Source organism: Mytilus galloprovincialis, chromosome 2, assembly GCF_965363235.1.
Source record: "Mytilus galloprovincialis chromosome 2, xbMytGall1.hap1.1, whole genome shotgun sequence".
NCBI lineage: Eukaryota > Metazoa > Mollusca > Bivalvia > Mytilida > Mytilidae > Mytilus > Mytilus galloprovincialis.
Genome location: NC_134839.1, coordinates 26214219 through 26239811, shown reverse-complemented (window position 1 = coordinate 26239811; position 25593 = coordinate 26214219). Strand labels below are relative to the sequence as shown.

At 31.5% G+C, this 25593-nt stretch overlaps 1 protein-coding gene across 10 annotated transcripts in view; it reads right to left on the bottom strand.

Moving 5' to 3' along the window:
• The window catches only part of LOC143063251 (MFS-type efflux pump MSMEG_3705-like), a 36315-nt gene extending 13905 nt beyond the window's left edge, over positions 1-22410 (bottom strand). For 2 of the 10 annotated variants that reach the window (XM_076235283.1, XM_076235282.1), the window contains exons 1-8: positions 17932-18192; positions 13520-13596; positions 12553-12611; positions 4113-4163; positions 3160-3397; positions 2336-2602; positions 1424-1586; positions 474-699 (exon numbers count right to left, since the gene is read on the bottom strand). In XM_076235283.1, the coding sequence (XP_076091398.1) occupies positions 474-699; positions 1424-1586; positions 2336-2602; positions 3160-3397; positions 4113-4163; positions 12553-12610 (1003 nt within the window). In that variant the 5' untranslated portion in view covers position 12611; positions 13520-13596; positions 17932-18192. Of the gene's footprint in view, positions 1-473; positions 700-1423; positions 1587-2335; positions 2603-3159; positions 3398-4112; positions 4164-12552; positions 12612-13519; positions 13597-17841; positions 17891-17931; positions 18193-22287 lie in introns of those variants that run through there. The other 8 variants (XM_076235277.1, XM_076235281.1, XM_076235275.1 and 5 more) reach the window with 7 other exon arrangements.
• Positions 22411-25593: the final 3183 nt, after the last annotated feature.

Here is a 25593-nt window from a genome sequence, read left to right as displayed (position 1 = left end):
AAAAAGTAAAATCACAAAAAATACTGAACTGCAAGGAAAATTCAAGATGGAAAGTCCCTAATCAAATGGCAAAATCAAAAGCTCAAACACACCAAACTAATGGACAACTATTACCTGCTGCATTTGTTTGCACCTGTCCTAAGACAGGAAACTGATGTTCAGTGGTTGTCATTTGTTGATGTGGTTCACAAATGTTTCTCATTTTTATAAAGATTAGACAATTTGTTTACCTGTTTGAATGGTTTTACACCAGTCATTTTTTGGGGCCCTTTATAGCTTGCTGTTCAGTATAAAGGCTTCCTGTTGAGGACCCTAAGTTGGCCTATAATGGTTTACTTTTACAAATTATGATTTGAATGAAGAATTGTCTCATTGGCACTCATACCACATGTTCTTATATTTAACAACTGTCATATTCCTAATTTGGTACAGACATTTTCTTATGTAGAAAATGACATTTCTTATGTACAAACCTGCATTCCTAATTGATGAGGCTAGCAATAACAACATCACAGATGGGTTAAAAAATCTGCTAAATACTCTTTTAGCTTTATATTTGACACTCATTGTGTTCTGTTCTTTATCTGCATCCTTATCTGGTTCACTTTGTTGTCTAGGTGGGTCTTTAACTGTTAAGAACAACAAGGCTGCTATAGCTATACCTGGAATTGCTGCTAAAAAATAACTCCATCTCCATCCCTAAAACAACAAATATTACATATAAATGGCCTAGTATAACATAAACAACCCTATAAACAACAAATTTTACATATACATGGCCTAGTATAACATACAACCCTATAAACAACAAATTTTACATATACATGGCCTAGTATAACATACAACCCTATAAACAACAAATGTTACATATACATGGCATAGTATAACATACAACCCTATAAACAACAAATGTTACATATAAATGGCCTAGTATAACATAAACAACCCTATAAACAACAAATGTTACATATATATGGCCTATCATAACATAACCAACTGTTGTGATTGTTACTTTGTCTTCATGTCCGTAATGTTGCAAAACAGTGGTAACGTTGTTTCGAGTATTTTTGACGTTGTGTGATAGTGACATGCGAGGGAGAGAGATGTTGCCGGATGAACAAAATGGTCGAATGTTTGTACTGTCAAAGTGTATGCTGTGTCTTTTGTATTTTATGTAACATCTGTATAATACATGTAGTGTGAATAAATCGTGACTGTTATTTTCTACAAAGATGGTGTTAACATAAATTATGAACGCTCGGAATTCTACGTTTACAACACCAACCCTATAAACAACAAATGTTATATATGCATGGCCTAGCATAACATAAACAACCCTATACACCAAAAATAGTATAAACATGGCCTTGTATATCATATCAAAATCTTTCACAATTATAACCACTTTCATTTTGTAACTTACTTGATTGTTTATATTAGCCTTGCTGATAAAATTCCCAAAGGCATATGACATACTGTAGCCAATGTAGATACCCCAATTATATACACCTAATGCTAATCCACGACTCTGCTTAGGGAAGTAATCTGCTATCATAGAAGCTGCAAAGGGGGTACATCCAGCCTCACTGAAATAAAAGAAGATCAAGATAAATACTGTGGACTCTTTATTATTCGTTGGATACTAATTTTAGTGGGTTTCATGTGTACTAGTGAACCAGGAATTCAAATGTTCAAGGAGTTAAAAAAAAATTATAGGCTTTGTATGCAGAGTTTGGTGAAAACCAGGAAGTCAAATATCCACGTCGGAAAACTAGGAAGTCAAATATCCATGTCGGAAAACCAGGAAATCAAATATTTACGTCCGAAAACCAAAAAATCAAATATCCACGTCGGAAAACCAGGAAATCAAATATCCACACAAATAGTCATTTTTCTCAAACCACAAAAATTGAACCTACAGTACTAAGTTATTTAACCTAAGGTCTGCAAACTTTCTCAAAAGTTATAGTTTTATAAAATAAAATGCCATTGACAATTACAATTATTGAAAACTGAAGATTGCATAGTCATTCTTATATCAAGTCAAATTATGTATTTCTTCTCTCATCATGCTCATTGCTAGACTGAAATGTTTTGTAAATGAAATGTTCAATGAAAATGTAGATAAAATTAAAGCCAGATGAGTGGAGACATGCAGTCTTCAAATTCAAAAGGCGGAAATGGAGAACTTCATGTGCTGGAATGGGAAACCTTAATTATAACTTAACTATACACGTTATATGACAATCTAAAATAACTGTCTATATATACTAATACCCTAAACAAGAACTTCGTCAAAATCTAATGTACTAATAGCTGTTCATAAATTACTTACCCTATACCCAGTCCAAATCTCAGGATGACTATCTGCCAATAACTGTTTACAAATCCTGTCAATAAGGTCATGGTTGACCAGATGACCAAACAAGAGGCCAACATGACCTTACGATTATATTTGTCTGCAGCAAAACTAATGAAGATCCCAGAAAATGTGTAAATAACTATAAAAACAGGTCCAGCTACTAACTGGTACTCTAATCCCTGACCATTGTAGTCCCATTTACACACATAGCTACCATTGCCATTTCTTATATCTAAGCATCTGAAATAAACGTTAGCAAATTTTTTATTGATGTCTGTTTTTGCATGTACAATTTCAGACCATTACCGGCGGCAACTCTAACAAATCAGAAGAACTTCAAGAAAAACAGAAATTTCAATTTTGGTTTTAATAAAATTATTTTTTAAATCATTGACATTACATGTAGCATCAAATGTACTTTTATCTTCACCATTATATAATTACATTACATGTATGTTTCATTTGCACATTTTTGGAATAAATTTGTTCCACGCTTCATATAAATGTACTTCGATCAATGGTAGACATTTTTGCATAAATAAATTCATGTTTAACTTAAAATGTTTCAACAAAGATAAATACAACACTTTTTTTTTGTTTTATAGTTACATGCTTAATGTATGCTAAATGATATAACTTGGAAAAAGAAGTATTATTCTCTCAAGATTCAATGTTGTTGACCAGAGTACATGTATTTTTTATATGATTTATTATATTCAAAACTAACGGTTTACTTTTATAAATTGTGACTTGGACGGAGAGTTGTCTCATCACATCTTCCTATATTTTAGACTTACAAGTTTTCAGCTCCAGCCTCACATTTAATATCAGTGTTGTTGGAGCCTATCAGATCACTGTCTGTGAAATAAGTACTGTTAATCATACAAGCCTGGTCCCCAAAGTGAACCTCCTGGGCCATAGACTTAGCCGTGATACCAAACAGGAACCGGTCCAACTGATTCAACAGATATGTCAACAGGAACAAAAACAAAGCCCAAACATTTGTCTTGTTAAAGGTTTGAAAAAAGCCCAACTCTGCAAAAAACAATAGACAGTTATCATTGGTTCATATCTGTAATATTTGTTTTTTGTAAATTGTTTTTATATCAATCATGTCAAATAAACCTTTAGTTTTCTCAATTGAATTGTATCATTTTCATGTCAGGGATTTTTTGTCCATTATGCAGTATGGTTTTTTTTTCTCATTGTTGAAGGCTGTTGGTCGCCTATATTTGCTTACTATAATAATCCACTTCATTTGAATTTTAATGCATAGTTTTTCCCATTGATAATTATACCACATCTCTTTATTTTTATATAAAACATTGAAAGAAATGCATTCTTTAAATAACTTATATTCAACATGAAGTTAAAAATGTACTTTTACCCTCTACATGTATACCATGTAAATTTATGTATTAAACATGTTCAATAAAGAAATCATTCTTATCTTTAAAACACACTCAACATGTTTTATGCTATGAAAAATGCAAAAATAAAGGCAACCATGACTTTTGTCCAAGTACTGTCAAATAATAAAGGGTCCTGAAGGTTGATGTGTAAAATTATGATAAAAATCAACAACGGTCTAAAAAATATGTCTGACTCACATATCAGAATTGGTGTTTTTAATATTTAAGTTAAATCTAAAGTATTGTCTTTGGAAAAGCACATTATACATAAAGGTATGTGATCTATTTAAAAAAAATGGGTCCTCTAGTTTTTGGAATAGTAAATAAAAGAAACATACCAACAGTCTCCTGTTTTTCCATTGTTCTTTGATCTGTTTTTTCTGTAGTATCTGTAGTAAATTAGCATGTGAAAATGTGAGAGATATAGCAATACTTATACTGAGGAATCACTATTATTAGTGGGATAACAATTGTCATTGATTTCCTTGTGATAGGTAAACAATACAAATTACAAATTTGCTGTCTAATTATTTGCAGAATTTTGGGAAACAACAAATTCAAATATCCATGAGAAAGCAAATTTTCCTCCATGCACGAAAAATGGTACCTAGAAAATAAAAGAAACCACCATACTTTTATGTACATGTATATAATGTACAAATTCAATAACAAACTACACATGTTCTTGGAGCATAAGCTGAATTACCTTACTCAAAAGCAAAATAAACTCACTACAAAATGTTTAATGTTATTGTTTTGTCAAACATTTTATCTACATCACTATTGCAATTAGTAAATAAGGCTAATGTAAATTGAATATGTCTTACTTGGATGATCTTGTCCTATAATGAATACATCTAGGAAGTTAGAACATATATATAACAATTACTGCTAATTATATAAGTTGGTTAAGAGCTTAAAAACACACAAACAAGTATTGAGGAAAATAAATTGGTTTACAGATCTAATATGACAGCAAACTCATAATCAAAGAGCTGAAAGCTCTGAGGAAAAATGACACCACTGCATCTAATATTGGGATATTTTTAGTCAAGTCTTGATTTTCACATACCGTAATAAGTTTAACATTGCAACATGTCTCGTAAGCATATAATTGATATTCGTATATGTGTGTACGTGAAGTAAAGATGACAACTGACTGTTTTTTTTTAGTACAAATGAATAGGTCAAAAGTCAAGACTACTTGAATGATCTACAGCATCCAATTACTACTGGCTGTTGTTTTTTGTACAAATAAATAGGTCAAGACTACCTGAATGATCTACAGTATCCAATGACTACTGGCTGTTTTTTTTGTACAAATAAGTAGGTCAAGAATACTGGAATGATCTACAATATCCAATGACTACTAGCTGTTCTTTTGTACTAATAAATAGGTCAAGACTATTTAAATGATTTTCAATATTTAATGACTACATGGCTGTTCTTTTGTACATACTAAATAAAGAGTACCTGAATGATCTAAAGTATACTAAGTAATGTGTAATTTTTTTCTTGCAATTACATTTTTCTACATCAAGAATCATTGACAGACTACTAGTATCCTTTTTAAACCTAATGGTTATGAAGAGCCTGTTGTAACAAGCTCTTATACGCCGCCAGTCCTATAACTTATGACTTAGCATTCTTATTCATTTTTTAACATTTTTATACTGATATTTTTTTTTAATTTTTTGAATGCGAAGTGTGGCATATTGTCAGATAGTAAAAAAAAAATTATCAGAACAGTAAATAGAAATAGTAAATAATGCTCCCGAAGTCATATGTTATAGGACTAATTACATACATACTCGTTAAATAAGTTACTAGTGACATAGTTAAGTTATTTCTGTTACTTGAAGCAAATTCTATTTCTGTAGATTTGCACAATAGCACAATATTGTTATACTAGTTTAATTTCACCTTGAAGATTGGACAAATAGGGATACTCCTTTGATTTTGTTATTTCATGTCAGTCAGGTCGCTTTATATGAAACTAGAAACCACTTCTCTGCCATATTGATATTTTATAACAACTCTGCCCATGACCCATATGATTGATATTCATTCTTTAACCATATATCATAGTAAGCTATCTTTTTTTATTTTGCACTAATCCACAATCTTTCATGTCAAATTTCTGTCTCCATTTAAGTTTATGCTATTGAACCATCATGGTATTAAACACAATTCCAAGTAATTATGCTGTTATAGTGGGTCACCATATATTCAACTTGGGTGGCATTCCACTTATTGAAATTTGTGTCAGATTAGAACAATGAACTAGACCTTTAGGAATGGATCTCATAATTTGATATGGAGCCATAGTATGCAACCCCTGCTCGGTAACAAAAATAAAGAAGCTTGAAAGGATACATGTCAAGTGGCAAAATGTATCACCAGAGATTACAAGTCAAGAGAGGATGGATACGTCTCAAAAATGCTTGCCAAAATGAAACTACAACAAGATCTCCAGACAGGAACGAACAAGCGTGAAGCCAAAATTAGTTTTTATGTAAAAAGTTTCACGCTATTAAACCAGCAGACGAATTCCTCAAAAAAGCATGTCCGAAGAGCACTAAAACTGCTGAGAAATTCACAGAATACCACGCAACAATTATTGTGGAAAAGCAAGTGAAGAATAACTCTGACATCAACATTAACTGTGAGTGTATTGACACTCCACCAAGTAAAACACCGTACAATATTCAAACTCATTCTTTGTAAGATAGTGATCGCGTCAAATCAGCTAGACAACACTATTGTGCATGCATCAAACATAGAGAGCTTCAAATCTAGCTGTTCTCACGCCCCGCCAATAAATCGGTGGCACTCTCTCAAAGCCAGCATCAATATCGACAATTTATTCACATGTCATACAGATACAGTCTGTTACAGACTCTGCTGCTGTAACTTTGTAAACAAAGATTGAGTCGGAGTCCAGTCTGCGTTGTTAACCACTAGCCCGATGCCACAGACTAGTATTAAATTTTCAGCTCAGACTAGTAAATTTTAATTATCGCTAGCCCAACCGGACTTACGGATTAGTAAGAAATATAACATCCTTTCTATGTTATTTGAACATATTTGAAGTTTAGATTGACAAGTAATGCAGAAAAGATCGTCAAATTAATGCGTTAGAACGTAATGAAGTCTAAACTATCGAGATCGATAATTAAACATTTATTCTAAGAAAGTGAAACAGAAACGTAAACAAGTCGCAATATTTCGATCTGTCTTATAACCAGTAGAAAGTGGACCAACATGGGCACATTATATTTTCTTATAATAAAAGCAGTTGTTTGTAAAACGAAAATACTATCAAGTTTTCCCCCCATTAATTATATATCTTTATTGTTCTAACAATCTTTTAATTTTACTTCACATAATCAATAAAGTTATAAAAATAGATTTATGAGTATCTTAAGGTAGATAGAGTGTCTTCCTCCATCTTGGATTTTGAAATACCAGAAAACAAGGTCTAGATCGTTGATAAAATGTGCATATTTTGAGAGTAGTAGGTAATTCATGTGTAAGAATTTTCATTGTAATATAAAAAATACCATGTTTATCCTCTTTATTGTTGTATTTCACAAAAACTCAAATACTTTTACTTTATTCAATTTTTTCCAACTATGCCAAATAAGGGGAGGCAACTCAAATACAAGGGCAGATAATTCAGATAGCATTACTTTTACAATAGAATATGTTAGGAATTTACCCATTTTATTATGTATCAAGAAAACGAGTCCGGTGACCCAATTTTTTCTTTTTCTTATCTGAAAGCATAATATTGGAGCTATGTTCTCATGTTTTATCTCAAAATTCTATGGTGCAGTTTTTGTTTTATGGCGGAAAATTGGGTTTTCCATGCATAATCTATACAAAATCTGTCAATTTTGCACAACCTGTAGTGTGAAAATGAGTCTGGTGACCCATTCTTTTTATTAATGTTTTTAAACAAGCAGGATACAAACTACATTTTGGCAAATTATTAAAAAATTCTATGGATTATAGTTTAGACACCCCATCTACCTTAAGAACATTATGTTGGTACACTTCGATCTATTTGGTAAAAAGAAGGACCGGAGACCAAGTGTCATCAGACGATTCATACGCACCATGTTTACTAATTTCCGATTATTCAAAACTTCGTAAATCTGGATAAAGTCCAGTATCTATCCAAAAGATGGCAGGATAATTCCGATTAATACTTTTTTAATGGTTGTTAAGGTGAAATGGTAAGAAAGGCTGACATTATTTAGGAGAACTATTTTGTCTAGCGATTGCTGATCATTAGTGTGTGAAAAGTCCAGAACCATGTCAAAACGGATCTATTTGTTTATTACGTAGATAAAAGTGAAAGCTAGAATAAATATGAGAAATATAACAAAGTGAAAGCTCAAAATACCATTGGGGTGATACCATTTAATAACAATAAACATATGAACAGGTCAAAATGTTTTATTCTGTGAATAAAGTATGTAAACTGGTTCCCGGTTGATTACTTCACATTAATGATAATACAAACAGATTCCAGTCTGTATGTAAAATAGTAAATACGAACCCAAGCACGGTAGATGGAGAAATGTAATTGAAAGTAAATACGAACCAAGCGCGGCAGGCAGAGTAATGTAATGGAAGTTCAGGTCAGAAGTATTGGAAACATGCCGCTGAAAGCATCATTTTCCAAAAATGAAGTATATGTTACAAAATGGCTGCATGCATTACAGGTTATTTTCAGTCTTTCACTCTATCAACAATTCAAATCAGACAACTTTTATGGCAAGCCAAATTGGACAAAAAGAGCAATTTTTTTAATATTATTTTTTGTCCATTTTGGCTTGCCATAAATTAAAATTCTCTCAAAATTAACTGAAAAAAATCTGCAGAGCTAAGTTTGGACTTTGGTGTTATTCTATTCCACAGTTAACAGTGATAGTACTTTAAATCTATTGTGTACCTCTACTTCTAAATAGTAAAGAAAATAGTGACTTATCTCCCCTTCTATAGGGTTAAACTAACACTGCAATGTATATATGTTCCAGACCATATGAGTATTTGGACCGTACGCGTACGGTCCGGACCGTATACGTATACTCGTACGGTCCGACCATACACGTACGGTCGGACCGTATGAGTATACGCGTATGGTCCAGTATGAGCTGACCATACATGTTATTGGATAATATGAGTTACATCTATACAAACATTTATCAAAATCTTTATTTTTAGTTTTACAAATTGTTATTATTACATAAGATGGATAAAATGAACTACCTAACAATTTAAATTAGATATGTGTTTAATTGTATATCTAAATCCTATTTTGAAACTCTCGCCAAAGGTGACACTCGCTACCAAAAGTATATTTTTAATATTTACATTTTTTCAGTTCATGCATGTTCCTTTCGATTAGCATTTTTTTGAAAAGTTGCTAAATATTCTAAAGCAATTGTCCTCCCACATTATTCGCATTCAATTTCAGTGAGAATAATTGTCATAATTCAATTAGTGTATTATATATTACTGATCTACATTTTGTACATGCTAAATACTAGAGATTTACAGATTTAATTAGCGTGAATTTTTTAAATAGTTAAAATGTAAAGTTTTTATTTCAATTACAATTGATTTTTTTTCTATTTATTTGAGAGTTAAGTTATGTTGATCTGTTATATGTATTTGTATCTAGTACAATTGACCAACTCCTTGATATTAGTCAGACCGTACGCGTACGGTCCGACCGTATGAGTATTTCGAAAAAGTACGCATACGGTCCAGACCGTACGCATACGGTCCAAATACTCATACGGTCTGGAACATATATATTGCAAATTAAACCATATCTCATACCTAAAAAATTTAGACTGTCAGAAAATAAAAAATTCTATTGTTACTATAATTTAAAATTCTGAACATTAATGGAAACAGACTGACAGATGCACATACAACATAAAAGGAACATTACAAACCAGATGCTCCGCAGGGCGCAGCTTTATACGACCGCAGAGGTTGAACCCTGAACGGTTGGGGCAAGTATGGACACAACATTCAAGCTGGATTCAGCTCTAAATTTGGATTGTGATTAAATAGTTGATACAGCATAGGTTTCTGACACAGAATGAATGTGGTCTAATGATCTTTGAGCAATTCACTATGCTGTTGAATATTAATCCTCTCAAAAAAATGTTTGAAGAAATTTTCTTTTTATTTATGAAATCTGAAATGAAAAAAATTGACCCTCCAATTTTTTTTTTCACATCCCCCTTTCCCTTATTTCAAAACTGATCTCAATTCAAATTTCTAATGAAGTTTGCAACAATAACTACTCATTTAAATACATCATAAAATATTAAAATGTAAAAAAAGTGCTTGTTATCACTGAATGGTAAAGATTGTTTTAATCTATCAGTTGGTAGTAAAAGTAAATATACATTGTATATTGTATAAAACAATGATTTAAGTTGATTCAACTACTATTCTGGACAAAGAAAGATAACTCCAATTGAAATCCAATTGGAATTTCTTGCTATTGCACAATATTGTGCAATTAGATATTTCTTGCTATTGTGCAATACTGTGCAATTGAAAATATTTGCTATTGCACAATACTGTGCAATTGAAGATTTCTTGCTATTGCACAATACTGTGCAATTGAAGATTTCTTGCTATTGCTGAATACTGTGCAATTGAAAATTTCTTGCTATTGCACAATACTTAATATAATAATTTTGGATCCCTATTTGGACAAACTTGAAAACTGGGCCCATAATCAAAAATCTAAGTACATGTTTAGATTCAGCATATCAAAGAGGCCCAAGAATTCAATTTTTGTTAAAATCAAACTTAGTTTAATTTTGGACCCTTTGGACGTTAATGTAAACCAATTTTAAAACGGGACCAAAAATTAAGAATCTACATACACAGTTAGATTTGGCATATCAAAGAACCCCAATTATTCAATTTTTGATGAAATCAAACAACATGAACAAAGTTTAATTTTGGACCCCGATTTGGACCAACTTGAAAACTGGGCCAATAATAAAAAATCTAAGTACATTTTTAGATTCAGCATATCAAAGAACCCCAAGGATTCAATTTTTGTTAAAATCAAACTAAGTTTAATTTTGGACCCTTTGGACCTTAATGTAGACCAATTTGAAAACGGGACCAAAAATTAAGAATCTACATACACAGTTAGATTCGGCATATCAAAGAACCCCAATTATTCAATTTTTGATAAAATCAAACAAAGTTTAAATCTGGACCCTTTGGGCCCTTTATTCCTAAACTGTTGGGACCAAAACTCCCAAAATCAATACCAACTTTCCTTTTATGGTCATAAACCTTGTGTTTAAATTTCATAGATTTTTATTTACTTATACTTAAGTTATGGTGCGAAAACCAAGAAAAATGCTTATTTGGGTCCCTTTTTGGCCCCTAATTCCTAAACTGTTGGGACCAAAACTCCCAAAATCAATACCAACCTTCCTTTTATGGTCATAAACCTTGTGTTTAAATTTCATAGATTTTTATTTACTTATACTTAAGTTATGGTGCGAAAACCAAGAAAAATGCTTATTTGGGTCCCTTTTTGGCCCCTAATTCCTAAACTGTTGGGACCTAAACTCCCAAAATCAATACCAACCTTCCTTTTGTGGTCATAAACATTGTGTTTAAATTTCATTGATTTCTATTCACTTAAACTAAAGTTATTGTGCGAAAACCAAGAATAATGCTTATTTGGGCCCTTTTTTGGCCCCTAATTCCTAAACTGTTGGAACCAAAACTCCCAAAATCAATCCCAACCTTTCTTTTGTGGTCATAAACCTTATGTCAAAATTTCATAGATTACTATTTACTTAAAACTAAAGTTATAGTGCGAAAACCAAAAAAATGCTTATTTGGGCCCTTTTTGGCCCCTAATTCCTAAAATGTTGGGACTAAAACTCCCAAAATCAATCCCAACCTTCCTTTTGTGGTCATAAACCTTGTGTTAAAATTTCATAGATTTCTATTCACTTTTACTAAAGTTAGAGTGCGAAAACTAAAAGTATTCGGACGACGACGACGACGACGACGACGACGACGATGCAGACGACAACGCCAACGTGATAGCAATATACGACGAAAAATTTTTCAAATTTTGCGGTCATATAAAAATAAATGTACATGTATACAAATATTCAACAGTGAAATTTGAAACTTGAAATAATACAAAATCACCCAAAAACTTGGAACGATATCTGGTTCCATGAAATTACTAACCTATAGTCAATTCTCTTTTTCCTTTCCTAATAATAAGAATGTAGTGAGTTGAATCAGGAAAATGAATCTCGAATCAAGGTCTTTTCTAATGAATGTTTTGAATTGAATCAGGAAAAAGAACCTTGATCAAGGCCTTTTCTAAGGAGTGTTTGTGAGTTGAAATTTTGTGAGCTGAATAAGGAAAAGGAACCTCGGATCAATGTCTTTTCTAATGAAAGTTGAGTTGATCAGGAAAAAGAACCTCGGATCAAGGCCTTTTCTAATGAATGTTGTAGATTGAACAAGGACATCAAATCTCCGATAACTTTTTATAATAGTTATAATGACTTTTATAAATACTAAGCGTATAAGTCAATTGAAAACTAAAATAAACAATAACAAAAATAACATGCAAATCAGAAAAAAACAAGCAACAGACTGTTAGTAAACTAAAGCATTAAAAATGTTAAATAAAAACGAAATAAAAGATTGAGTTAGTATAATTCACAACACCATGTGTTAACAAACCTTCATTCCTGATAGAATCATATCCCCTGTGTCTAACAGCTTCTTTAATAGATGCCATTCTGTGTCAGAAAATATACAACTCACATTGAATTATATTCGTTTTCTTGGAATTTAAACAGACTGCATGACTGAACATTGTTATGTTAACTTTGAAGGGCTTTAATTCTTTAAATTTAAAGGTCTTATACAAATAGTCATTGTTGATTTTAGAGTTAAATAATTTATTAATTTAACCTTTTCTTAGCATACAGGTCAGTACTTATACAGTTTAAATAAATCCTTATGTTTATGATTCCTCATTAGTTGGTCTTCTCTAGCATTAAATCATAATTTTTTTTTACTTTAATATGCAATACACATGCTTTTCTCTCAAGATACATTATACAGATTAAACAATGTGTCCATAGTACATGGATGCCCCACTCAAACTATCATTTTCTATGTGGACTGTGAAAGTGAAGTCAAAAATCTAATTTGGCACTAAATTTAGAAAGATTATATCATATTATAAGGAACATGTGTACTAAGTTTCAAGTTGATTGGACTTCAATTCATCAAATACTACCTTGACCAAAACTTAACCAAAAACTTTAACCTGTAGCAGGACAGACAGACAAACAGATGCACAGATCAAAAAATGTAATGCCCTTAGATGGGGCATAAAAATCTGTTGATTTCACCGATTAATAATATTTTTAATTTTAAGTGTTACATGGTCAATGTTTTCTTTTTTCAATGACGTCACAAATATGTCAGAGTAATATGACATTATTCAAGATTCCCAACCTATTAAAACATATAGGCAAGCAGATTAATTCAAATCAAACAACTAGTAGAATTAGTCCATTAAAAACTAGCAAGACAAATTAGTTATTAACTGACGCAGAATTAGAGAAAAATATAGTTCTCCAAAAATTCACTCAAAGAAATCATTATTAAACAATTTTCTGAGAAGAACATGCATTACCTTAAATTATAAAGCTGAAATTCTTCTGAATATCAGGATTATCGAACTGTTATTTTCACAATGTTTCTGTATAATCTCTAAAATATATACATGTACATTCTTTAATATCATTTTCATCAAATTACTGAAATAAAATATAAATGGATATCAATATATAAGCACTGTACATAACAATCATAATATGCAGCCCAGAAAGAAGGGTTATCATGGTTACTCCTTCTCAAAACTTTGTACATTATATTCTGTTATTGTAAGTCAGAATTATGGGGAAACATGAATCAGATTTTCAAAAATGGTTTCACAAAGTTAATGAATTACTTTATCTGCATTTGGATTTATTTCCATGACTTCCACATCTTCAGATAGCAATGTTGGTGAATCTCATTGTCCAAAACCTAGGAATTCAAATCTCACCTCATGCAAGTAGTTTTTAGAAAAAAAATCAAACTTTGTGTTGGAATGAGTAGGAAATGTTTATGGCCAGAATAGCACAAAATCATACTGTTTTTGTTGTAAAATGATGTTGCTGTAGTCAACTGTAGTAATAGTAGCGTCTCATAACTAATTGAACTACTAGAGTAGATGACTAGTACAAATTGTACTGTGAGCTTTATCCCATGATCTCAGTATTTTCTCTTTTCCTGTTGTTATTTTGGTCATACTGATATTGTTGCATTTTTTAAGTGTTTTTTTTTGTTTTATTATTATCATAAAATTGAGAATGGAAATGGGGAATGTGCCAAAGAGACAACAACCCGACCATAGAGCAGACAACAGCAGAAGGTCACCAACAGGTCTTCAATGTAGCGAGAAATTCCCGCACCCGGAGGCATACATCAGCTGGCCCCTAAACAAATATATACTATTGATAATGAACGCCATACTAATTTCCAAATTGTACACAAGAAACTAAAAGTTAAAATAATACAAGAGTAACAAGGGCCAGAGGCTCCTGACTTGGGATAGGCGCAAAAATGTGGCGGGGTTAAACATGTTTGTGAGATCTCAACCCTCCCCCTATACCTCTAGCCAATGTAGAAAAGTAAACGCATAACAATACGCACATTAAAATTCAGTTCAAGAGAAGTCCGAGTCTGATGTCAGAAGATGTAACCAAAGAAAATAAACACAATGACAATAATACATAAATAACAATAGACTACTAGCAGTTAACTGACATGCCAGCTCCAGACTTCAAGTAAATTGACTGAAAGATTATGATTTCATCATATGAACATCAGGCACAATCCTCCCCGTTAGGGGTTTAGTATCATACCATCATAACATATATGAGAAGAACATAACCCGTGTCATGCCAACAACTGGTTTTTGAATAAATGTTTTTAGTTCCGATGCAAAGACCCTATAAGTGAATCAATATTAACATCAAAATATGCAATCTTTAATGACCTGACAACAGTATCGTAACTATTATAGTATATCCCTTCTTAATAAGTCTATTTAAAGGTTTTGTTACCTTCTGAGGTGAATACTGACATTTTTGTGCTTTATAAACAATATTTCTATAAAATATTGGATGTGAAATAACTAAACGTATAAGAAGTCTGCATGTTGAGCTATATTTACGAATGATGTCCTTATACCGATGATAAAATTTAGTAAATGTTTTGACTAGTTTGTGATATCGAAAACCCTGGTGTAATAATTTTTCAGTAATACATAAATTTCTCTCGTTAAAATCTAAAACATTGTTACATACATGAGCAAATCGTACAAGTTGAAATATATAAACACCGTAAGATGGTGACAAGGGAACGTCACCATCTAAAAATGGATAATTAACGATAGGAAATGAAAAATCATCTCTTTTATCATAAATTTTAGTATTCAGCTTTCTGATAGTGATATAGATATCAAGATCGAGGAAAGAGCAGTGGTCATTGTTAGTATTAGCTTTATTTAAAGTAAGTTCAACAGTATAAATTTCTTTAATATACATACTGAAGTCGTCATTATTGAGAGCCAAAATATCATCCAAATATCTAAAAGTATTATTAAATTTGTTTATCAGATGTTGTTATGATGGGTCTTTGCTAATTTTTGTCATAAATTGTAACTCATAGCAATACAAAAACAGGTCCGAAATAAGTGGTGCACAGTTAGTCCCCATTGGAATTCCGATAATCTGACGATATACGGAATCCCCAAAGCGAACAAAAATGTTATCTAGTAAAAATTCAAGGGCATATATAGTATCAAAGCATGTCCAATTGACACAGTTTTTTTTGTTTATTGCTACTAAAAAATGACCTAAAAGAGTTTGAACATATATATTCACATTCTGACTTTTTAAATACCCATTTAATTAGGTGTGTGAATTTTTTCTTAATGAGAATGTGAGGCAATGTGGTATACAGGGTAGAAAAATCAAAACTTTGAACAGATTCAAAATCACCAATATAAGCATGCAATTTATCAAGAACTTCCAACGAGTTCTTGACACTCCAAAAGTAAATAATTCCACTATTTTCGAAGGCCTTATTTGAACAATTTATTATCAGGTTTTTAATTGTACCAAGTGTGCTGGTAAGAAGAATAGACAATTTAGTAGTGGAACAATGGCTTGAAGACGAAATAAATCTATATTTATAAGGTGTTTTGTGTAGCTTCGGAAGCCAGTACATAGTTGGGACTTTCATTGAATTTGGCTCTGCTTGTAAAGCGGTAGCTAATAGTTTATGTTTGTTACAGATGTTGTTTTCTGAAAATGGAGTCAGTTGGAATGTTGGTGAATTGGTGATTTCTTTTTTCAGAACCTCAATGTAAAATTTACGTCAAATATTCAATTGCAGTGTATATTTTCAACTGGATCCCATAAATTGAACAGCTGAGCCTGTATCTTTGCTACAGGATAACTTTGTCATTCAGTTGACATTTGAACAATTTTAAACATGTATCCCCCAACATCCCCTCATTCTTCGATCTTATTATGCATGGATCAGCATAAAGTTATCAAAGTCAATTACCATAATAAGTCTTACATTTTTTTGTATATTAAGCTTTAAATCTCCTTTTTATATATATATACAAAATGTATATACATGTATATATATAGAGAGAGACAATTTGTGAAAGATTTAAACAGAAATTACTTTAGCATTATATTGGTAAGATGTGCAATCACAATCTAATGTCTTCATGGGTGCACATGTATCTATTTAATTCTTCATGTTCTTGCCATTAAGGTTTATGACCCCTTCTGTAGCCATTTTTGTACGAATTTTTCAAACTTCAATTGTATCAAAACTACAGATATAATGAATAATGGAGATAGGCCCATTAAGTACATATACCAAGGGGAAACTTGATGGAAAGCATAATTATTTACTGTTTCATTGCATTTACTAGAAAAAGAGTACTTTGTAGCAAATAAACCAAGATTTTTATAGAAAATCCACAGCCTTTAATAAAAAGATTTTTGTTATAAAATTTGAAATAAAGATTTCTCACTTGCTTTTCTATGATGTGCTAGTGTTTATTTTCTATAAAAAGTTCTAACCAACCTGCCAATACCAAAATACCTCGTGCTGAGTCACTAAAGTCAAGCGCACCGTAAAAGGTGTACTTGATTTGGTCCATATTTTTATTTGTTTTAATCAATAACTACTTTAATAAACTTGTTTTAAGGAAATCAATGCTAGCACTGCATGCAATAATCCTTTTTCTATCAGTCAACAAATTGCCAAATATAAGAGTACAAAGATAAAGGCTGTGGATTTTCTATAAAATTTCCATATGTTTAGCATTGAATCAACAAAAGGGTACATAATCCTTAAAGTGATATTACAATGCACATACAATTTTCATTTATCTTCTTTGATGTTAATAGCTCATCATGCAGAAATTGACATTCTAAATGATATTTGAACATAATATATATATGTAGGTGTACAGCCATTAGCATGATTAGGAATTATAAGATTATATGAATACTTACAGCCATCAAAGATTACTTTCACACTTTAAACAATGTTTTATTTTCTTAGTTCAATCAAGGATGTATATACAGTAAAACAAATCCTTTGTTCAATCTGATAATAGTATATATTTTGCTTGCTGAATGCTTAAAAGTCCAGTGGCAAATATTTTAAATTCATGCATTCAAGATCAGGACCACTAGTATATTAAAATATATAAAACTTTTTTTGTATATTATGCCACAGATTCAATATAGAATCTGGGACTACTGTATGTGTTATCACAAGGTTGTAGTATAGTTCATGTAGTCTCATGTACAATTCTATACAAGGATCCTTGTTCTATCCGTCTATATTTTATAGCATTTTGTGTGCATTGTTTACATTTTAAAAACATCCTGTTATCAATTTCTTTTCCAAGTTGCTTTCAATTATAGTATCTCTGCGCTGAAATTAACCAATGGATAAAAATACCTTTTCAGACAGACTTCACATCTTTAAACATCCCCAATTGCTCAATTGTCAAATTTGTATTATATAAGTCATATAACCAAATCACGTGTGGCTGGTCACATGTGTGTGTGACACGAGTTATAAAACATGAATAAACCTTTCTATTTGGAAAAGTGCTAGATCAAAGTGGCAGGATAAGTAAATTTGAAGTTTATTGCGCTCTCGAATCCAGCTTTGGCATGTAAAACAATCAAACTTCTGTGTTTCTTGTGAGCGAGTTTGTTTATATTTTAGGGCTATACTATTATTGAAATCTAGTACCGACATGGCACCTATATTCCGGAAATGTGGTACCTTTAATTTCTGACAGGTGGGATGGATGGGGAGAATTTTTTTTCTACGTATCAGAAAAGACATCATGAAAAACTACCTATCAGATCTTAGAATTAAGACCTATCAGATGTAGAGTTTCTGTCACAGTCATATTGGGTGGATGGGCTTTCATGGGAAAAAAACTGCAAGGATTGTACCCATCTCAGAATTTTAAATACCATACCAGATAATGCATGATACGTAACTGTCTACATTAAAAACCACCCCTAAGATCTGACATAGGCATTTTTATAACCCCTAAGATGTAATTATTTTAAATTATTTACTGCTGCAAGACCCTCAGAAGTTTTTTGCGTATAAGCAAGGACGTATAACTAATATACGTCCTTGGTATAAGTGTATACGTGTCAGATGAAAAAAACAAAATCTTCACCATAAGATGTATAAATTTTACACCCCTCAGAAAGGACCATCCAACCCCCTTTAGCAGATATTAACTGGAATGGCCCATTAGGTTCCGGACCATGAGTATTTGGTATATATGGTCCGTGTAATTATACGATAAATGTTGAAACTAACTTATACTGTAAAATACATGAGTATGACCATTCCAGGTGCCACTCGCAGGCACTTGCTTTGATTATTTGGAATATCTTCTAATTTTCACTTCTTCTTACTACATTTGTATAAATTTCAAGATTTACCTGTATTATTAAAACCGGGTTTTTTTTAAAGTAATTATTTTCGAAGGGTTAAATATTACGCAGTGGTGTCTTGCCATGGCTTTGTTTGGACTTGTTTGTTTGCTTTTTGGCCCTGAATGTTTGTCCCTAATATTTTATTAATAGTGCATTTGCATTCAGATATCGCAGATCAAATTTATTCGCTCATAGTGTATTAATTTACGTTTTTTTATTGAGTTAAGCCTGCCAATTGATATTTTATCGTGAGTTTTTCTATGTTGTGATGTTATGCTATTGTTTCAGAAAAAGGGAGAAGGTTTGGTACCATTAAAACGTTTAATCCCGCTGCAAATGTTTGCACCTGTCCTAAGTCAGGAATCTGATGTACAGTAGTTGTCGTTTGTTTATGTAATTTATACGTGTTTCTCGTTTCTCGTTTTTTTTTTATATAGACTAGACCGTTGGTTTTCCCGTTTGAATGGTTTTACACTAGTAATTTTAAGGCTCTTTAAAACTTGTTGTTCGGTGTGAGCCAAGGCTCCGTGTTGAAGGCCGTACATTGACCTATAATGGTTTACTTTTTTAAATTGTTATTTGGATGGAGAGTTGTCTCATTGGCACTCACACCACATCTTCCTATATCTACTTGGGACATTGAACCTACTTCCTTTTTCATTATTATTGTAGTGTATATAATTTGATTTAAGTGAAATTCAAATTTCATATTAAAAATAAAAAATAAAAAAAAGTTTCTGAGTGAAGAATAAACTAATAAATAAACGAGGTCCACAAGATATCCAACGAAGTAAAGATTGCGTGAGTACCATGCAAAGAGAGGGTACTGATGTCAAAATGACTGGCACAAGCACAGGCACTTGTCTCAGATTTTCCCCCCTATATACCTTAATATATTAAGTTTTTTTCCTATATACCTTGATATATTAAGGATTTTTTATCCCTATATACCTTAATATATTATGGTATATAAGGGAAAAAAACATGATGCCTCGTTCACAAGGACATTTAATTCGAATTGGATTCGAATCGAATGCGAATCGAATTCGCTTATAGCGTTCACACACTCTTCTTTTTTAATTCAAATTAGTCAATTCGCATTAAAAAATACGTTTTTGTTAATACGAATTAAAAGCTAACGTCGTTTGGAGAGTAAAGCGAATTTGACGCGCATTGCAATTCGAATTAAAATTGACGTTAGGACGTAAAACGTTTCGAATGCGAATTAAACTGATTCGAATTAGTTAATGCGAATCGAATTCGAATTACGTGTAAACTCAGCATGAGATGTGCCTGTGGGAACAAAACCGGGTGTTATGACGAGCTGTAGGGTAACTTGCAGTTATCGCAAGCATTAAGTTGCTTCACTTTAAATATAAAAAAAATCTACCGATTTTACTTTTATGCATATACCTTTGCATATAGGGACTAAAACATTACTTTACAAATCCTTGGTGACCCTTAAACCATGAAAAAAAAACAGATGCTCCGCAGGGCGCAGCTTTATATTATCGAACCCTGAACAGTTGGGGCAAGTATGGACACAATATTCAAGCTTGATACAGCTCTGAATTTGGATTGGGATTAAATAGTTGACACAGCATAGGTTTCTGACACAGAATGAATGTTGTATAAAAACTTATTTTTTTTTAATTATTTAGTTATTATGGTCCAATATCCAAAATCTAAATACATGGTAATGGATTGATTCAGCATATCAAAGAATCCCAAGAATTAAATTTTTGATGAAATCAAACAAAGTTTAATGTTGGACCCTTTTGACCTCAATGTGGACAAATTTGATAACAGGGTCCAACAATCAAAAATCTAAATACACGGTTTAGATTTAGTATACCAAAGAACCCCATACATTTAATTTTTGTTGAAATCAAACAAATTTAAATGTTGGACTAAATTGAAAACTGGGCCCATAAACACATGTTTAGATTCAGCATATTAATGAACCCCAAGAATTCAATTTTTGTTAAAATCTAACTAAGTTTTATTTTGGACCCTTCGGACCATAATGTAGACCAATTTGAAAATGGGACCCAAAATTAAAAAGTACAGTTAGATTTGGCATATCAAAGAACCTCAATAATTCAATTTTTGCTGAAATCAAACAAAGTTTAATTTTGGACCCTTTGAACCTCATGTGGACCAATTTAAAAAAACGAGGACCAAATTCCAAAACCTTAATACACGGTTAGATTCAGCATATTTAAGAAACCAAGAATTCAAGAATAAAACCCCATTGAAATTGGTCAAGAAATAAGCAATTTAAACAAAGTATTAGAAGTTTTTTTTTTGGCCCCTAATTCCTAAACAATTTGGGCCATTACCCCCAAAATCAATCCCAACCTTCCTCTTTTGAAATGGAAACTTATGGTTCAATTTCAGAAAGATCCATACACTTACACACAAGTTATTGTCTCGAAACTAGAAACAATACTTATTTCGACCCCTTTTGGGCCCCTTGTTCTTAAACTGTTGGGACCCCCTCCCCCCCCCCCCCCCAATCAATCCCAACCTTCCTTTAGTGGTTATAAAGCTTATGTTAAAATTTTATTGATTTCGATTCACTTATACTAAAGTTATTATCCGGAAACCATCCGTCTTTGGACGACGCTGACGACGCTGACGACGCTGACGACGACGAAGACGACACGACGTGATACCAATATACGACCAAAAACTTTTAATTTTTGCGGTCATATAAAAACTATCCCAACTTCAAAAGAAACTAATGGAAGAAAATTTATGATATTTGTCTTTCTTTTGATGAAGTTTGCTGTCGTAAATACAATCCCGTTCCCTTTTCTCGAATGAGACCTACCGAATTAGACTTATTATCGGTGTTGTACTAACACGAGAAACACGACGGGTGCAACACGTGGAGCAGGATCGGCCTTTACCCTTTGGGAGCACATGATATCCCCCTAGTTTTTGGTTCTTGTTGGTTTGTCTTTTTTTCTATGTTAAGTTTTGTGTACTATTATTTGTCTGCTTGTCTTTTTCTTTAAAAGTCATGGCGTTTTCATTTTTTTTCAATTTATGAGTTTAAATGTCCCTCTGGAATCTTTCGCCCCTCTTGTATGTGGACGTCACCACAACCTTTATTAGTTTTCGTTGATTTGATTTTTTTTTCATTTCAAAGAGAATCACACATCTCTCTAATCTTTCCACTTGTCAAGTCTATCCACCCAATATATTGCTGCTGGTCAAAATATAAGGTTTAGACAATCTCTCCGAGCAAATCCAATAGATTTGGCTAAGATTTTCTTAACACGTCTACAAGTAAAATTGTAAACTTTTAAGTTTCAAATATTATTAAATTGACACTTACCAACACTTAAGATCATCGGATATAATACTTTCCTACTAGCTTGTGATTAAGAACATCGTGTAGGGGATTCATGGCAAACAATTTAGTCAGTGTCACACAGTACTGAATAGGACATCGAAAGATAGTCCACCGTTCCTTAACAACGTTTGCCACTAAGTTGTTGCGACAGGATAAAAATTAGAACATGTTACCCGTTATCTCTGGTTTATATGTATAATGACATCGTTAAATACTTTAAATTCTGTGGACACATTTACCTATCTTAAAAATAGAAAAATAAATAAATTGAGTTATGAAAATCTAGAAAAAAAACCAATTAAGTTACGTCGATCAACACTGCTCAATACTATTCTCAGATTGAGAAGACAAATTCGCTTCATTTACTACGGAACTTAAATCTTTAAAGAACACGGCTGTTCCACAAAAGATGCAAAACGCCCTTTTAAAACACAAACTTAAATCCGGCGATGGCTTAAAAATGTGTACGTCGGGCGTGTTGAAAAATCATGAACAGTAAGATGGCTAGATGGATGGTGGCAAATTAAACGCATATTTATGACGAGAACATGTTAGTCAATTAGTGCTACGCATACTAACCTTTCTTCGTTTTTGACCGAAACCCTTATCGAGCCATATTTTTACTGTGCAAGTTTATAAGGTAACAGACGACAGGAAGACATGTCACCGTACTCTGACACATTATTCTGAAAACAAACTGACTATAGTCTTTGCTCTTACTCCGTAATGCTTAGTGCTTTGTAGAGAAGCAACAGATGCCCCTTTTTATAGTCGTTGGTTTGACCCGACCAGATTCAACCCACCACCTCAACCGTGAGACAACCGAAGCAGTTCTAATATAAAAGAACATGTTAATATTCTTATATCATAGCAAAAACCTTACGATAAAATGAAATATGCATTCTGCCAATCTATCCTCGTTGACTTTTATCGCATTTTTTACTTTTTAGTATATGGCAAGGCGTTTGACTATTTATTCGAATTTCAAGATATATCCTATAATATATAAGATATCTTATATAATATTTAAGATATCTCCTTTAATATATAAGATATCTTCTATAATTTCATTTTTATAAGATATCTCATATATTATATAAGGTATATTTAATGTTATATAAGATATCTCATAAAGTTTATATATCTTATATACTTTATAAGACATCTTCTAAAGTTTATGAGATATCTTATAAACAATTTTTATATAAGATATCTTATATAATTTATAAGATATCTAATATAGTTTATAAGATATCTTATATAGTTTATAAGATATCTCATATAGTTCATAAGATATCTTATATAGTTTATAAGATATCTTATATAGTTTATGAGATATCTTATATAGTTTATGAGATATCTTATAAAGACAATTATATAAGATATCTGATAAATTATATAAGATATCTGATAAATTATATGATGTATATCTTATAAACTTTAGGAGATATCTTGTAAACTTTAGGAGATATCACATAAACTATATAAGATGTCTTATAAACTAAATAAGATATCTCCTATAATATATAAGATATCTTATATCATTTTATTTTTATGAGATATCATATATTTTATATGAGATATCTTTAATGTTATATAAGATATCTCCTAAAATTTATAAGACATCTTATATACTTTATAAGATATCTTATATAATTTATAAGAAATCTTATAAAGTATATGAGATATCTTATAAACAATTTTTATTTAAGATATCTTATATAGTTTATGAGATATCTTATAAAGACAATTATATAAGATATCTGATAAATTGTATGATATATATCTTATAAACTTTAGGAGATATCTTGTAAACTTTAGGAGATATCATATAAACTATATAAGATATCTTATAAACTAAATAAGATATCTCCTATAATATATAAGATATCTTATATCATTTTATTTTTATGAGATATCATATATTTTATATGAGATATCTTTAATGTTATATAAGATATCTCCTAAAATTTATAAGACATCTTATATACTTTATAAGATATCTTATATAATTTATAAGAAATATTATAAAGTATATGAGATATCTTATAAACAATTTTTATTTAAGATATCTTATATAGTTTATGAGATATCTTATAAAGACAATTATATAAGATATCTGATAAACTATATGAGATATCTTATAAACTATATAAGATATCTTATAAACTATATGAGATATCTTATAAAGTTTATGAGATATCTTGAAGTAAGAATAAATAGCAAAACGGCTTGCCATATTAGTATGTTTATATACGAGTTTCCGAAAACAGATGTAATAAACAGCTGCGCCATGAGCGCATGATACGCCCGACGTCTTGTGTGGAAGTTTTATGCAATAATCATAAATTGTTTCTGAGGAAGTTTTAAGCAATAACCATTTATTGTTTTTGAAACACGGCGGGACATGTGAACCCCCCCCCCCCCCCAACCCCCACCCTGTTTTGTTTTTACAAATATCACTAAAATAAAATTTTGAATCAAACCCAAAAGTATACAGATCTTTAAATTAGTATAACAAAGAAATGTGTACAGTTTCAAGCAATAATCATAAATTGTTTTTGAGATACGGCACGACATGTAACAAACCCCTCCCCCTTTTTTACAAAATACTCAATAACTCAAAAATGAAATTATGAATCATCACCAAAAACTATACAGATCATTAGATTAATATAACAAAGAAGAGTGTAAAGTTTTAGGCAATAATCATAAATCGTTTTTGAGATACGGCGCGACATGTAAAAAAACCCTCCCCCTTTTTAACAAAATACACAAAAACTCAAAAATGAAATTTTGAATCATCACCAAAAAGTATACAGATATTAAAATTAATATAACTAAGAAGTGTGTAAAGTTTTAAGCAATAATCAAGAAACGTTTTTGAGATACGGTGCGACATGTGAAAAAAAACACACCCATGTTTTAGTTACAAAGTGCCGTAACTCAAAAAGTTTAAATCTTATTTTCACCAAAAAGTATCCGAAACATTTGACTATCAAAAGAAACAACTATATTAAGTTTCATGAAATTTGGATAAGTCGTTCTCAAGTTACGGTGCGACATGTTTACGCCGGACAGACGGACGGACGGACACCGGACATTTATATACCATAATACGTCCCGTCAAAATTTTGACGGGCGTATAAAAACTGAGGTTTTAATTTTTAAAACAGGTTCAAAGTTATATGTGAACTTAGGTTCTCCGGAAGGGTGAACAATTCCTGCTATAACAGTGGCATTCAGCATATTATGACTCCATAACGAGTAAAAATCCACTGATAACTA